The following is a 17,296-nucleotide window of genomic DNA, read 5'->3' as shown; positions in this document are numbered from 1 at the left end:
TGCAACTCAGTGGATTGAGTGCCAGCTTGCAAACCAAAGGGTCATTGGTTTGATTCCTAGTCAGCACACATAGCTGGGTTGGGGGCCAAGTACCCAAAAGGGGGCCCACGAGAGGCAACCACACATAGATTTTTCTCCCTTTCTCCCTCTCCCTTCCTCTCTAAAAATAAATAAAATCTTTAAAAAAAAAGAATTTTAAGAAGAAAGGCAGTATTCCCACTTACTAAGCACCTCAGCCTGTCAGGGACAGGACAGAGGGAACTGCTGAGTGACAGACAATAAATGACTCCCCTCTGCCCCCCCGAATTCCACCCCTCCCCCATAAAGAATGTAATCCAAGAAGCAAGAGAGAGGCAGCTCACCTTAGAAGAACCACGCTGTCCGACATGAAGGCTCCGATAGTTACATCTGAAAACCAGAGGGGTACAGACTCAGACACTGGCTGAAGCCCGTCCTCCCCTCCCCCCAGGATCCTCCAAAGCCACAGTCGGGGCCCCGACAGCCATCCTCTGGGCCACACGATGATGCGGTGAGAGAGCCACACGGTCCCACATGGCAGCCAATCGCCAGACGTGGCTGCTGCACCCCTGCCGTGTGGCTGGTCTGGACGGAAATGTGCCGTGAGTGTAAAATACAGACCGATCTCAAAGTTCCAGCACAAAAGAACAGGAGCCATTTCCTTCATTTTTTATATTGATTTTAGGTTAAAACGATAATACGTGGGTGGTACCGGGTTAAAGAAAACACTATCAAAATTAATTTCACCTGCTATTTTTTCTGTGTGGTTACTAGAATATTTTCAATGACATATGTGGCCCACATTATATTTCTTTTGGACATCAGTGAATGAGAGAGAGGGATGCTCTTGGACAAAGCCCCAAGTTCTGTGAAACTTGTGCATCAAAGTTTCCACTGCACCCCTTACTCTCCGGGGCCTCGGAGTCGCCTGGCGTCCTTGTCTGTACGGGGGAATGGAGACAAGAATCCCATGACCTCTTCTAAAGCCAGTAACATTGCATAATAATTAAGTCACAAAATATTTATTCAGTATGTATTAAACCATTATTGAATGTGTTAAGTATGCATTAAACATACTATAGTAAATCAGACATTTCATTCAGATGATACTTGGTAAACTACAAACCAAAACGCAAGTGTTAGCTGGCAATGTTTACTCTAAATAACTGCGATTTTGGAAATATTCACTCGCCTAATAGCTCTCTGCCTTTCTTCTCGTGTAACATGAGCCCCTCAGCCCTGGGGTGCCCCTTAACCTTGGGGTTCCCATTACTCCTCGGCAGAACCCAGCATCTCAATCCGAGAGAGTCTGAATTTCCACGTTTATACAATGCCCTCCTTAGGGAAAAGCAAAGCACAAATCCGCGAACAGTACGAATTGTAACGCTGCTACAATTCCTGCACGTGGGCGCACTTGCTCATTTTGTTACTTTCCAACAGTCTTTTTGAATTGAATGTTTGAAAATAAAAGAACCCGATAAACCTCCTATTTCTTTTATAAAAAAATGTGAGGTAAATTCTCACATGAAGTATTAACATGCCTGCTCACCCTGCATTTACAGAGAAGCAGCCTGGGTCCTCAAGAACCACAGTGTGGTCTCCGGCCAGTCCCTGAAGTTCTCTGTGGCTCGGTGTCCTTGACTATCAAGTGTTGATGGGGGGGAACACCCCCACCCCCACCCCCACCTGCCTACTGAGATTACTGTGCCCGGTGCATGTGGAAGCATTTTGCATACACTCAGGGGCTAAACCAATGTTAGGTATTATTCAGGAATGGCCACAAAGTGCCCGGGACCAGGAAAACTGCTTTCTCCAACTAGAAAGGACCCACGGGGTGCACAGGGGCAAAACGCCCACACGAACCCTTTCTTATTCCCATTCCTCCCGGCTCCGTAACGTTAAAGGGATGCTCACAACTTCTCCGTGTACAAGAAACTACAGAATTTGCTGCCCTCCTACCAAATTTCAGTAGTTTCCCCAAATCTTCCCCAGGCATTTTAAGTGGAAAGAAATATTTTCTCAAGATAGATAGCAAGATGGACTACAGTTGCAGGAACATTTTTTCTGAGCTCCACGGATGATTTTGGATTTTTACAATTCTTATCTTCATGTCCTTTCCTCTTCCCACTCCATCCCCTTCAAAAGCACCTGAATGGCGTGGGATTGAGGTTTGAAATCGCACATTTTTAGTCGGTTAGCCTCAACCAACACGAGGCATCGACCCCGAAGGTGAGCCAGCCAGCCTTGCCCGGTGACGGTCCGCTTTGTCCATCAGCAGTTTTCTTTTTGCTCACAAGGTTTCAATAAGTTTCGTGCAAGGAGGGAGAGGCTACTCAGCTCCTCCTTCCCTCTCCAGGGTAAGAAGCACGTCCGACTGTGGTTAAATAACATCAAGAGAACGTAAGATTTCACTCTTTATCATTTTAAACGTGGACAGTGCTTTTTTTCCTTCATTAGAAAGATTCACTGCCACAGAAATCGCTGTCAGATCCACCCACCTGGTGCTTCAAGCCTTCAGATCATTTAAAAAACCCAAAAAGGAACTTCTGCATTTTCACGTTCAAACCAAACACCAGGCAAAAGACTCCCTCCTACTGTGTGAATTTTCCTAACCCTGAATAGGTGTAGCCACGGCTCGACCAGACTGGAAATGACTCTGCCCTGTGTGTTTTCCTTCCTTTATCTTGTCTGCCTTTGAAGAGAAAACAGCTTACCCGGATAGCCATTCCCATCCATGTCGATGCCTCCTGATAGGGACTGCCCAAACATCCGCAGAACGGGGCTGATCTTCCGCCCGGACAGTTTCTGAAACAGACAATGGGGACACTGAGTCACCAGAAAGGAGCACAGTCGTCGATAAGAACCCGTGACTGCGTTAGCCCAGCTTCCGTAGGACGCTTGGCCTTGACTTTGTTCAAAGAAAACAAAACCGTAGTCCTCATTGGACCGGGGAGGGCGAAGGTGGGGAGGCGTCTTCAGCAGGCAGCTGAAGACCACACACTCCTTTATTATCACTTGCCTTAGCCACATGCCATCGTTTAAACTTCTAAGTTCAGTGCTAACGAAAAACCTCCCTAGACCGGTGTGTTGACATGTTGAATAAAGTTTGAAGTGGATAAAGTTTATCTTCCATTTCTAATGAAGGCTCTGTTTTGTTTTTACACAGGTACAGCCGGCTGAGATCCTAAGAACATTCTTTCCCTTATATCACCCTACCCAAATACGTACCACACATGTATCTCTCTGCTCCTAAGGGGCACATGTTAGAGCCTTTCCCGAGGTCTCAGGTGGCACACACGAGGCCCGTGGCCCGAATCCGGCCCTCCACCTTGTTTTATCCGGCCTGGCACCTTGTTTCTACCCGGCAGCAGTGCCAAGCTCCTTCCCCCTAGTGAAGGAGCAGTTACATTTATACAGTCCTAAAATTACATTTGGCCCTTTGAAGGCGACCACGAGGCTGCTGTGGCCCCCGGTGAAAATGAGTGTGACGGCCCTGCCCTAGGCGGACAGGCGGTCAGCATGCCCAGATGGACAAGCTGGCCCCGGGGCAACTGCCTCTCCCCATCGGTCCAGCCAGAAGATCATGGGCCTCTGAGCTTCGTGGACAGGATGAAACAGTTTGACCGTGTAAATCCAGAACTCCATGGTTCTGAGCCTTCCATACACTGTAGGAAACCCCCCAAAATGGGCTGAAGCCACCCGCACCCCAAAGGACAGCTCTCAACCAACCATGTGAAGTTCACAGCCTGACCATCACGGGGCACACTAGCATCTGCGCTTTTATTCATCCTGACGTTCAACAGATGTGAACACGTGCCACATGGGTTCCAGACTCCCTCCCTTACAAGCAGCCTCTGTCATCCAAGGGCATTTGGGTGGCTCAGCTCCTCACAAACATACCAAGCTTCCTGCATCAGAAAGTCCTGTCTTCCGGGGCCTGACCTGTTCCTCCCTCCCTTTGCCTACACCGGCTCCTCCCGGAAGCTCAGCGTGTAACACCCTCACTGTGGATGATAAGAGAAATGCTGTGTCTGCATGCCATTCAGAGAAATCCTTGACAGAACCGAGTTTACAGATATCCAGGGGCGCTCTTTGGACTGCCTTTCCTCATCCTTTTTCTTGCTAAGTCGTCCTCCAGAGAAGTCACGTGGCCGGGGAGGGGAAGTTTCCATAGGGACCTACAGATGCAGATGCCAGGGACATTCAGAGCCCCCAGCAGCCGGTAACTGCAAATCACCCTCCACTTGGCATCTTCAACGAAGCCGTCCAACAGGAAATGTGCAGGCATCAACGTACACATGGGCACACTGTAGGAAACACTTCAGAAATGTTGCCTGCTAACAGGCGGAGCCCACATCCCACATGGCTCTGTCTAAATAAGCGTGCATGTGTGCCTGCGTATTTCGTAAAAGCCACATCTTGAAGCAGACCCTCCTGGCTCTGAAGTCCAACAACGCTCGTGGCAGCTCGCCCTGGGCCTGCATTTCTAAGGTCTGCTGTGGCTGGGGCGAAGGGGAAGAGTGGAGGGGTGGTCCATCTGGGGGTGGCAAGGCAGGCTTAAGTTATCCCACAGACATCTGCAGGCCATTATGCCATAAAGCCTGGCAGATAAGTCTGCTCGGTACTAATAACTCTAAATGAAAACCAGGAGCCTTGGAAAACCTCCGCTTGACCAGGTTTATTGGCGGTGTCCTCATGGCGAGGGAGAGATCACAGGGGCCGCCACGACGCGCCCAGGGGGCTCTGCCATCGAGGGAGGCACACAAGGCTCTTAAAATCAACACTTCTCATGGTGAACTGGAGAAAGAGGAACGGGTTAAAGAGTAATGTGGAAGAACGTGACTCTGATCTCACAATTTATCCCGTAGAAATAATACCAACCCGGGCCAAAGAAAAGCGACCCCCTTGCCCGGAGTTGTTTCTGACTTCCTCCTGGAGTTCACCCACACAATGCCCGCTCTGTGCTGACCGGGGCCCTGAACAATCTGTCATGAAAGGATTTTTTTTTCCCTTTTAAATCACTGACCTTATCACATACACATTAGCAGCTTGGAAAAGTATAATCATAGTTATTTTTTTAGGAGCCCCCAAACTGCTTCTCTTTGTCAAAGTTAACGAGCCAGCATGCTGACAAAGGCCAGGCGGGTCCAGCTGCTGATCCCGGCTTCCTACTGAAGACACCACGCTAACCACAGAATTTATACTCCGGTTGCCGGCAGGATTCCGCCCAGCAACAAAACAAAAAACACTGCAGGGCTGCGGGCAGGCGGGCGGGAGGCGGGGGCCCGCACAGGTTGCCTGCCTGTGCGATTAGCTTCCGAGGTCTGAGAACAAGCTTCCAGGAGGAGGCGTGGAGAGTGACCCCACTGGTGCCCCGGGAAGGGGCTCGGCAGGAGAAAGACCACAGGGGTCCACCAGTGATAGGCTCCAAGGGCTCTCAAACTGGGAAAGACACTCAGGGATCTGAAATCAACACTTTTCACGGGGAACTCAAGAGGAATGAGTTCAAGGGTAATGTGGAAGGACTGTCACTTGTCACACTGGCAACAGCGTCCCTAGCACAGATGAGAGCAGCAGCCCTTGTGACACGGACGTGACCCCCAACTGTGACTGAAGCCCTCTTTCTCCTTCCGCATCAGCCCAATCACCTAAGAGTTTATTCCCACCACTCACTGTTCATTTCTCATGAAAAGGGGAGGGTCTGTGTAGATAAAGGCCCCTGGGAGTATGTACGTGTCCCCGCAAAGGAAGTTTCCATACTCCAAGTTTTCCGGTGGGGCTTCCCCAAGTGTCCCCTCTCCAACCTGCAGCTGAGGGTCATGGTTACGAAGAAAGGTTTGGGAGTCAGCCTGGCCGTTCGATGGCCCTAGTACAATGTGCTGGCTGGTGATCTCGGGCAACTTAAATCTGCTTGGGCCACTGCCACCTCATGAATAAAAGGTGGGTAATAGAAGCACTCATTTCACCTGTTATGAGGATTAAAAGTAAGATCAGGGCGGAGCAGGCTCTTAGGAAGCACTTTCTCTACCCAGCATGTGCCTTCTGGAGTCACTTGGCTAACAGGACGCCGGGCACCGAGGGGACCCAGACCTCTACTGGCAATGACCCTCAACCCCTAATTAGCCAGCTTCTATCAGCAGCAGCAGCAGATCAATTATGAATGTATCAACTGAACTTTTTGGACGGCCTCTAAAAATCAATTTATAAAGTCTCTCTCTTTTTTTTTTACCTTGAAACTTTAGTGCATGAACAGGTTTTAGTGCTTCACTACCATTTCATTTTTATGGAACATTTAGAAAACACTTTACAAGAACAAACACTTTATAAGAACAAGACACAGTGAAACATTGTGTTTCCTTAGCAATAATCAAGACACGGGGCACACAGGACTAGGAAGTAGGCAGAGCACATACTAAGGGCTCGATAAACCAATACTAGGTGAGGAGAAATGTCTCCACCTGTGATCTGTCCCTGTTTGCCACTGGCCCACTGGGAGAAAGACGCAGGCCGTGCCACTGGACACACAGACACCCTCAAATGTCCTGACAGTGCTTCCTCTGAGAGCATGACTTCCTTTTTTCCCAGGGGCTGGGCTCATCACCATCAGCAAGTTTGAGCACCGAGCTGATGTGACAAAAAACTGAACTCACCACTTCCATGTCCCAAGTCTGGGGCACAAGGCTAGAGCTTAGTCAGCTTCTCATTTCAGTGCCAAATATGACAATAGCCCGGTGGTGGCTTTCAGGCCCCTCCTCCAAGGACCACGGTCTTTCTAGATTATATTTTACAATGAATTCCTTTGGCTTAGCACAGATGGTTGACCAGGGATTAACAACAACAACAACAAACTAGCCTCTTCTTAAATAAACAGCTCTCACTCTCAGTAAGAATTTGGATACTATGTTTTGCAGGAAGAGCACATCTCTGAATGTGAACAAACTCTGGCGCCTCTAAGTGCTTTTGTATTTAATAAGCACTATCAAGTACCTGTGTCCTTAACTAGAGGGCGGTAAGGCTAAAGGCAGAACAATGCTGAGCACCCTCTGTGCCCCAGCGCATGGCACTAAGAAAGTCGAATGGATGTGTGAACAAACAGTGACCACGTCACTCTCACGCCGGTTACCATTGAGTACTGAGGCACGATCCCACCGGCGTCACCGTGATAGACGTAGACTGCCCCCGAGAAGTCATCCTCCTTGGGTGCACCAATGGCCACATCTGAGAGGAGAAAAACAGCCGTGGTTGGGAGAGCCATGCAGAACAACATCACAGCAGATTGCCTAGTTCCCGTCATCACATCTGAGTCCCTCCTCACCAGAACGGTCCTGGTTGTAGGTTGTTCCAGCATCATATTAAGCATTAATCTCTCAGCAGAAAAAAGGTAGAAAGAGCCCTGGCTGGTGTGGCTCAGTGGATTGAGTGCCGGACTATGAACCAAAGGGTCACCGGTTCGATTCCCAGTCAGGGCACATGCCTGGGTTGCAGGCCAGGTCCCCAGATGGGGGCGCGCAAGAGGCAACCACACACTGGTGTTTCCATCCCTCTCTTTCTCCCTCCCTTCCCCTCTCTCTAAAAATAAATAAATAAACTCTTTTTTAAAAATCCTTGAAAAAGAAATGAGAAAAAAAGTAGGAAGAAAATTCTAGAAGCTGGAAGAGCTTAGTTCCAGGAAGTGCCTAGCTCATTCTGCTAGGTGGGGCGGGGGGAAATCATTGAACTGTTCAATAAAGAAATACAAATATAAACCCCCTGGCCTCATTTCCGTCTGTCAGAGAGGGGAATTCTATAGACAATGGTTACTGCATAGAGAACATCAACTCTATTCCTGGATTAGGAAATTGTCTAAAACAGCACTCACTTCACACACACACAAAATCAGCATTAGTCTCACACACCGACGACACCTTTCAGAACAAAGCCTAGCCCTCCCTTACTTTTCACCCTTCGCATCTAACGAAGGTCATGTGTCTGCAGAAGTGAGGTCCAGGGTGAGGGACACACACCCACACAGAGATCCGGTCTGAACGAAGCCCTCTCTGGCTGGTGGTATGAGGGCATCAAAGCAGCCTGAGGCCAGAGCTGTCCCTGAGCCACCCTCGGAGGGACAGGGCCCCCACAGATCCAGAGGCCTGAGTCCTGCATCTGCAGTGAGGGGTGGGGCTATTAAACAGACCAGAGAGAAAAGCAAGACAGAAAGGTCCCTCGGGGATCCCCATGCCTCAATACTTGACGTATTCAAAGTCGGTCCAGCCTGCTGCCAGCCTGCTGCCACCACCAGGGGAGAGCACGTACAATCCTCTCCTTACTACTGCACTGACCACACAAGAGAGCACTGTGGAGCACCAGAAGTGTTTGTGCCAGGAGGGGGCTGCTGTGAGCTTCACTGCCATAAAGCCCCAGCAGACCTGCCCCCTGGTTCACTGGCACCACAGTCCCATCGTTCAGCACAATGAGCTGGATGGGAAGGGGCTGCGCAGAAGGAAAACTGCCGGGCCCAGAGCTCGGCCCAAGCATCTGCACAGAGAACATCTTCTTTACAGGGTGTCCTCTCTCCCCAGTGCACCTCCTGGGCAGGCATATAGGTCCAGGAGTGCATCACACGGGGACAGGTGTGGGGGTCCTAAGGGGCACACGTGGAAGGCGGGCACTTGCTCACCGACCTGGGAACCCGTCGTCGTCCAGGTCGCCCAGGCTGGCGATGCTCTCCCCAAAGTGTGCATTGTAGGCGCCATCCCCGGTCAGGGCCAGCTGCTCCTCCAGGGCTCCCTGGGAAACAGGATGGAGGAAGAAACGGAAAACAAAGCAAAAACAGAACAAACCAAAACACAATAAAAACCAGAGCTGGGAATGCCGCCGCCCTGGGGCACACCCTTGACAGGAAACACCTGGGCAGAATCACAGGCACCCAAACCTCTCTGTCCGGGGGGCAAGAGCAGTCCGTTTCACCTGGGCAGCCTGAGGCGCCTTTCGGAGGGAATCTCGTGGTGGCCAATAATTCATCTCTCCCTTGTCCCATCTAACAATCTAGAACCCAACCAACCTCCCTCCCTGTCCCCAGTCCCACAGTCCCCTCTCAGCGTTCTTTACAGCGTAATGTGCTTGCCCCAAAGTTTTAAACAGGAATATGACCTGTATTTTCCTCTCCTCTTCTGTACAAGTTTTTCAAGCGGTTTTGCAAGGTGTGCGCATTCGTGATTTGTGTGCAGGTGAGATGTGTGGGTGAAATGTTCTTGTGGAAAACCTGGGGAATATTCTGGCTCCAAGTGTCCACACCTGACTTCGACACACTGTCGGGCTGGGCTGGGGGGTCTGGCCGCCCAACTGACTGCCTCGGATGGGTTAACACCCACGCAAATGTCTCGGGCTCCTGCACACTGGGCGGCAGGTCGCTGTTGCATGTGTGCTTGCTGTTTTTGTCTCAGTAACAATCACCTCATTTCCCCCCCATACCCTCCCCATCCCACTTCCTCTGATGTCAGGAAGGATGCAGATGACCAGAGTCACCGCAACAGGTATGTGCCAGGAAGCATCTTCCTTCCAAGGCTTAGATCCACTTTGCAAAAGAGTGTGCAAACATCCAAGAAAGCCCAAGGCTCTATCTAGCACGCCCTGGCCCCTCCCTGAATGGTCGCCCTTTCTCTCTGGCATCTGCCCCCCTAGTTACAGTGAAGCATGACCGCCCCTTCCCAACTGGGGTAACTAGCATCTTGGTCGCTGCTGAAAAGTACGCTTGTACCGATTTTCTTAAATTATGAAAGCATTACATTTTTGCTATTTGGATAAGGATAAAACTAAAAATCTCCCCAAGACCACCACCCAGGGAGATCTGTTATTGTCATTCTGTATGTATTTTGTGTATTTTTAAAGGTTGTTTGTATATGTAGCTTTTAATCCTGCTTTTCACTGATTATCTCATAAGCATTTTCTCATGTTAGCTCAAAGGCTGGTGGGACCAGAATTTATTCATGTAACTGTTTCCTTCTGGCTGAACACTCTTACTTCCAGATCCTGAAAAGATGCTGCCTTCTCGCTGGTCTCCTGCCTCCCCCACCCCCATTTCCTGCTCCCACCTACCCTCCACTAGGCTGAGGGGGGACAGGGGCATCTTTCTGACCCCATCACACCCCTTTCATGATTCTGCAGAATAAGGGACATCAGGGTTATGGCCTTGGCCCTGTGGCCTGCTGCCTCAGACCCCACCCACTTGCCCAGCGCCCCACCTACTCCTGCCTGGTTGCCTAACTGCTACCCCTTCTTCAAGATTCCTTCTAGCCATTGTGTCCTCTAACAAGCTGCCTCTGCTTCTCTGGGCAGATGTGTATATACACCCAGGAAAGCAGTATAATCTTGAGATGATGCTTTGAAAAAACCAGCTTGCCTGGGTTCAAATCCCAGCCCCACCACTTCTTAGCTGTGTGATTTGGGGTAAGTTACTTAACCTCTCTGGGCCTCATCTTTTTCACCCGGAAAATGGGGACCACTGATAACATATGCACAAATCATTCACAAAAATGGGGAGGAAAAGCTCCTGGTACATGGTGAGCCCTCAAACAGCCCATTAAGATTTTTCTTAACCCCTGTATGTTGGCGGTTGTAACATTGCCTATAACTTCCCATTAATGAAATGCTGAGCTTTTTGAAGGCAGGAAGCATGTCTTCTGACCTCAGCTGCATAATGGGGCCCACTTCACGGCCCAGAAAGGGGTTCAGTCACTACTGACTGGACAAATGTCCCTCTTCCCCTACCCTGTCCACATGGTGCCCAGCACGATACTCACATTTCCTCTGTTGATGTAGACGGTGACCTGCCCCTCATCCCTGATCTCAGAAAACATAGGGGCCCCCACCAGCAGGTCGGAGAGGCCGTCCGCGTTCAGGTCAACTGCGCATAAGGAGGAGCCGAAGTAAGAGCCCATCTGCAACCAAGTCGAGTTGCAACAAAGCGTTCAGTGTCTGCCCTCACACAGGAGGCCCTCACTCTCCTCCTGCCCCCTGGCTTTAGAAACACTGGGTCCCCCACAGGCTGTGCTGGTGGCGCTGCCCCGTGAGCCAGAATGCCGAGGCCCGTGGGGAAAGGCCCGACTGCCCTGTGCCTCCCCACAGTGATGCGGAGCCCCCAGTCAACCTGAGACCAGAGCTAACGGGATCAGAGTCCCCTCTGTCCTGGAGCCCTACCAAGGGCATGACAAATGGACCAATCCCAGGGGAACAAGGCCCTGTTTTTGAAGATATAAACATGAGCTCTGGCTGGTGTGGCTCCGTGGATTGAATACCAGCCTGCGAACCAAAGGGTCACCAGCTCGATTCCCAGTCAGGGCACATGCCTGGGTTGTGGGCCAGGTCCCCAGTAGGGTGGGCACAAGAGGCAACCGCGCATTGATGTTTCTCTCCCTTCCTCCCTTCCTCCCGCCCTTCCCCCTCTCTAAAAATAAATAAAATCTTTAAAAAATAAAAATAAAAAATAAAGATACAAACTTGAGGTTGCAAATATAGGTTATAACCATAATAAAAGTCCCCTGTAATTCAGACATTTCCCATTAAGACATTTTACAGATTTGAGCGTAAAATCTCACCACACAAGGCAGGTGTGCAAATAAGCGTGACATAGGGAAAGAGGCTACCCTCTCCCGTGCTGTGCGCAGCTAAAGACTGGGTAGAAATACAGGAGCCGAAGTGACAGGAACAGGGAGAACGCCCAGACTGCTGGAGGGACAAGGGCACAAGCCAGGTCATCCTGGTCCTTCTTCACTCATCCGGTCCCCACTGCTGTGAACCAGGGGCCTTAACCCCCAGTGCGAATGGGATCCGGGCAGGTGATACAACCCGTGAGAAGCAAGTAATAGCGCAAGCTCGCTTATGGGTGGTGAGTGGCACTTGCCTTTGGCGTCTACGAAACAGCAGGGCCTGGTGGAGACTGTAGCAAACCGGCGTCCAGAGACCCGGCCGCCCTCAACAGCTGCCACAAGAAAGGCTGACCGAGGGAAGGCCACCCTTCCCATTTTTCAAGAGAAGCCAAAAACTGACTATTTTACTAGAAGGGCCTAAGTTTTTTTTAAAGAGGGCAGCTAATTCAGATTTTTAAAAAAGCAAACATAGTGCACAGGGTAAATGAAAACCGTTGCAGGCCATAGCCTTCCCAAAGGCTGCTTTGCAACTTCTGATTTTTAAAAAAAAAAATCCTTTTAAAATAAATCTCTTCAGATACAAGGGCTCTGGTTGCATGGACACGGGGGGCATTTTCCTTCTCGGTGCAGTGGGCTGGCAGCGGCCCCCGAGGAGGAGGACGCGGGCGGGGGCACAGCAAACCGTGTCCTGCAGCAGCCCTGGGACAAGGGGGCTCGGAAGCCCTTTCCCAGCCACATGCCAAGGCCAGTTGCACTCAACCCACACCCCTTCCCCACCCGCATTCCCAAGAGAGGAGGTCTGGAGTCACAGGGGGTGGGGAATACAGAAACCAGTGGCCAGCTGCTGACTCAGTGGCCTTGCCAATCTCTCTGGACTTTAATAAAAGGACTGAGACACAGGCAAGGCCCCAGTGCTGCCGTCTGTGCCCCAGGGAACTATTTGTTTCACTCCAATGGACTACTGAACTTGGCATCTGCATCGGTGTTAAAGCAGAAATCCCTGCACATGAAGTTTCCTACGTGCGTTCTCCCTGCAGGGGTGTCCACCCTGTGGCCCTCGGGCGGCATGCAGCCCAGGATGGCTATGAACGCGGCCCAACACCAAATTGCAAACATTGAGATATTTTTTATGGTTATGTGTCACAGTCTATTTAATGTATTTGTGATTATGTGTCACGATGTATCTCTATTCTTCTTCCAGTGTGGCCCAGAGATGCCAAAAGGTCGGACACCCCTGTATGGGTCACATACTCTGTTAATTCCATAAGACTTCACCGTGGCAATGACATGCTCTGGGGTGAGTGGTCCTTGGTCAGAGATCTCCTAGCAGCCTGGAAATGCAGGGACACGAGTCTCTAGTAACACTGGAACCGCACACATATTAGTGATTTCTTATGTGTACTACGTATGAAGGATGCCAGCCAGCAAGGCCCACGATGGGGTGAGGGGTGCTTGTTTTGTCCCATGTGAGGCTGCCGACAGGACTATCTGGCCACACAAAAGCAGAAATGGACCAGTGGTTTACTGCACCTCTGGGTGTGTGAGGCCAACCAGACACAGGGATAAAGCTAAAGGCTCCCTTGGAGAGCCTGGGGTCATGTCCTTTCCCTGTGAAATAATGCAGAAGTCAGACAAGAATGTCTCATGTCTCCGGCAAAGAGCAGAATCAGCGCAAAGAGAAGAGTAACGGTCTACTTTTTAGTCGGAAAGATGACACCAGGGGTAACGCTGGAAGACAGTGACTGGGAAGGGCAAGAGTGAGTGGCAGGCGAAGCGGTCACTCTGGGGTGGTGCACAGCAAGGGCAAGACGAGCCTGAGTGGAGATGAGAAGCAGCAAGGCCGCGGAGAGGGAGGTGGAGCCCGGGCCCGCCCGCCCTGCCGTCCCTGAGATGTCAGCAGAAGAGCGAGTCTCCTGGAACTTGATGTCTTCAAGCCCCACAGGAGGTTTGGAGAAGTGGGTCCTCAAATGTTTACTTCTCACTTCACCCCCTCCCGAATCTACTCCCCAAAACCTGACCACAGCCCAGGCAGAGATGGGTGGCCCTGTGCATTATCACCCAGACCAAGAGGTTTCTGGGATGGAGAGAAGGCACAGCCACAGATTGTTCATTACTGCGGGGTAACAGGGGTTAACTGAGTCTGTCTTTAGCGCAGGCTGCAGAGTTGAGGGGGCGGGGAAATGGAGGAAGCCACTGGCAGGCACAGCTACCATCGAACATGAACATATTCTGAGAATAGGGCAACCGTGTGATTTACAGAGACCTTTAAAAAGCAGTAGCTATGTGACGGGATGGGCGTTAACTAACCTTATTGCGGTAATCATTTCACAACACAGACACAACAGATGATCAAATCATCATGCTGCGCACCTTAAACTTACACAATGTTTTATGTCAATTATATCCCAAGCTGGGTGGCACGGAGGACTCTTTAACTTTATGCCTTCAAGCCCAAGTACATCTGAAGGGGCACAGAGGGTGGCTGGACTGTCCATGGTAGACACACTCACCCACCTAAAACGTTAGACTTTGCAGCATTCACACCTTGCTTGTTTGGGGGGACCCTTTATCACTAAGGGCGCAGAGTTATTTCTTTCTGATTTGGGGGTGGTGCTTGGAAAACCTTCACAGAATTGCTGTCATTTTCCAGTGTTGCTGCTCTGGGATCTTGAAATGTTAACACGCAGCCACGTTCTCAGGGGAATGCAGAGCTGTTCTCAGGGAAAGTCTCACGAAGCTGAGTGTGGAGCCGCACTGACTGTTTTGCTGGAAAAACGATGACAACTATATACGGGGTCCATGCACTTAGGTGGTTAAGAGCGCACAAAACGAGGGGGTTTCTGGAACTCGGAACAGGAGTCCCGTCAGAACCTGTAATGGTGCTGGGCTCGTCCAACTGGTCTCTCAGAGGAACTGGACTGCAGCAGCAGCCCACGGCTGCCCAAAAGGGAAACCACCTTCCTCCCCCTTTTCTCTGGGGAGCAGTGGGGAAATCACCTTCCGACAGTCTCCTCGCGTCTCCCTCCCAAGCCTCAGCCATCTCAGGTGCTGCGCTTCTTCCCAGGGCTCAGTGAAGGCCGTGACCCAGGCAGCTGAGCACCACCCGCCTCATCTCCCAGCCAGTCCCACTGAGCAGTCTCGCTGAGCCGAGCCACACTAATCAAAAGAATCTCCAACTGGTTTATGTAGGGGACCGGTTTGTCTTGGCCTGGCAAATGTGACTCAGCTCTGTATGGAAAACCTACAGATGTGAAGTGGTGGGCAGGAGCCAGACCTTCAAACCGAGTTTTCCCATGGGAATCGGGCCTAGAAAATGCATACAGACTGTTATGGCTTGCTCTTGCTAAAACTTTATCACCCTGGTCTAAAGCAACAAATATATATTGTTTATCCTCAAGGTAACTTCCAAAGCCTGTGTGAGTTCTCCCAAGGACAGAGCTAATCAGCTCATCGTCATTCCCCTTTGCATGTTATTTTTATTTCCTTGATTGTACCTAGAATGTAGACAATAATATTCTATGTGATAGATAATAAATCTTTCTTTGATGTAAGACCTCCAAGAAAACAATAAAAGCCTGTCTAGGCAAGGGTCGGGGCGCTCCCCTCTTGAGGCAGTGGCCGAGGCACCAGAGGCACTCTCCCCTTGAGGGAGTAGTCGTGCCTGTTCCCTTTTTCCGCACAGGGTTGTTGTCGCCTGTGAATGATTCTCATCGTAAACCACAACAGGCGGACTTTGCTGGACAGGGTCTGCTACATCTGGCGTCTGAACAGGGACGCAACAGGTTTAGGTTCAGATTATGGTGCAGTGTTAATAGAAATTAGGATCAAAATTTGCAGGAGCCCTGGCTGGTGTGTCTCATTTGGTTGAAACATCATCCTGCAATCACAAGGTCACAAGGTTTGATCCCTAGTCTGGGTACATACAGAAGGCCACCATCAGGTGTTCCTCCCTCACATCCGTGTTTCTCTGTCTCCCTTCCTCTGTCCCTAAAAGCAACGAAGAAATGTCCTCGGGTGAGAATGAAAAAAGATGCGCAGGAATTTGGATTGGGGATGGGGTGAGGACAGCAAGACAACACAGACAAATAAATGTTGCCCAAGACTAACTTGAGGGCAGCCCTCTGAGGCTAGTTCTATTTGAAGGCTCTAAAAGGAAACGGTGGCTTTCTTTGGTTTGTCATTGTGTGACACAGTTCCTACAGCAATGGTGGCAGAAGGCTCAGGGTGCGAGGAGGAAGGGGCAGCGCTGTGTGGTGACAGGGACAGTGCGAACCACATGCCCACACACCTCCTTGGAAAGGGACCGGATCTGCTGGCTACCCGAACACAATGGTGTGGATCTCTCTGGAAGTGCAGGTGTGCACACATGAGCCAGAGACAGACAGACAGGCAGAGAAAGAGGCAGAGACAAACAGAGCAGGCAGTGCTTCTGGTGACAGTGTCTGAAATAGAGACAACCTTAAAAAAAAATAACTGTGCTGAACTTGGCCACCTTGTTCCATGTTTCCAACAGCAAGTATGAAACCGGGAACCTGCGGCTGCAGTGAATGCTGAGCAGGTGAAGGCCCCATTAGACCTTTAACCCAACATTCCAACGAGTAGAACCTGATTCCCTGGTGATGACATCTCACCTTTTTACCCGATGCCTGAAAAATCTTAATTAAGGTGCCCGATCTTCGGTCAGCTCTAAAAATATAAACCTATGGAATGAAAAAGAAAATCTAGGTAAGACAGGAGCAATGACCAAAGACACTCATCGGCATCCACCCGGAGTCCCACTGAAATGCCTGACCGGGCACAGGACAGGCGTGCTGGTGCTGGCGGACAACAACAAAGTCAGCCGGGCTCTCACTTCGTCAGCTCTGCGAAGAAAGCGCCCTTTGACCCTGAGGCCGAAATCCCCTCCACTTCTCCTGAGCCACATCGGGGGTGGAAGCCACCCACAGTAAGACCCAAGGAGCTTCCAAATCACTAGTAAATGATTCAACAGTTAGAAGAAAGGTTGTCATTCTTGAACCATTCCTCCGCTCCCTCCGGTGACAGCTGGAGCAGGTACGCCAAGACGAGACAGAGGGAGGGAGGTGCTTCCCACAGTGACCCCCAAGAACATGAGAGCCACGGGACCTGCCGGGGTACACAGGAGCTGAGCTGGGAAGTGCCGGAGTTACACATCACGTAAACCCTTCACTGCGGGACTTTTCAGAGCCTTTAGTGCGCGAGTTTATGCCATAAATCTCCACCGCCAAGGGCATAATCGATGCGGAACTTCCTGAAGGACACGACTGTGGAAGTTCTTTTCCGAGTTACATTTTGTGGGGAGAGAAGGCCCTACGAGAACCAGGGCGGGGGACCCTCCCCAGGGTGAAGAATCTCGTGGATGCTTTCACATTCAGATAACAGAAACGAATAACCACCAATTCCCGAAAGCCAGAGGTCCATGCTGGGGTCCTTGGGAACGGGGTCTGTACCAGCCCTCATCCCTGGGAATACAGCACAGTCATCACATTACCAACTGTGACGAGTCGCCCCAGCGCCTCTCCTGGGGACCAAGCAGCACTGGGGCGGCTGCCTCACTGTGAACTGGGAGGTAAACATTTTAATCAGCACCACAGAGGTACCTAGGCTCCCACAGCTCCGCCCCCAGAGGACATTAT

General features: G+C 50.7%; 1 protein-coding gene across 2 annotated transcripts in view; it reads right to left on the bottom strand.

Annotated features, from left to right (window-relative positions):
• The window catches only part of ITGA9 (integrin subunit alpha 9), a 311,106-nt gene that overhangs the window by 227,717 nt on the left and 66,093 nt on the right, over positions 1-17,296 (bottom strand). For both annotated transcript variants that reach the window (XM_037148217.2, XM_037148216.2), the window contains exons 8-13: positions 16,274-16,342; positions 10,797-10,934; positions 8,679-8,784; positions 7,142-7,236; positions 2,733-2,823; positions 363-408 (exon numbers count right to left, since the gene is read on the bottom strand). In XM_037148217.2, the coding sequence (XP_037004112.2) occupies positions 363-408; positions 2,733-2,823; positions 7,142-7,236; positions 8,679-8,784; positions 10,797-10,934; positions 16,274-16,342 (545 nt within the window). The remainder of the gene's footprint in view (positions 1-362; positions 409-2,732; positions 2,824-7,141; positions 7,237-8,678; positions 8,785-10,796; positions 10,935-16,273; positions 16,343-17,296) is intronic.

Source organism: Artibeus jamaicensis, unplaced genomic scaffold (genome assembly GCF_021234435.1).
Source record: "Artibeus jamaicensis isolate MK-2021 breed Jamaican fruit bat unplaced genomic scaffold, CSHL_Jam_final contig_519, whole genome shotgun sequence".
NCBI lineage: Eukaryota > Metazoa > Chordata > Mammalia > Chiroptera > Phyllostomidae > Artibeus > Artibeus jamaicensis.
Note: the sequence above shows the minus strand (reverse complement) of the source record. Positions and strands in the feature narration are given on the sequence as shown.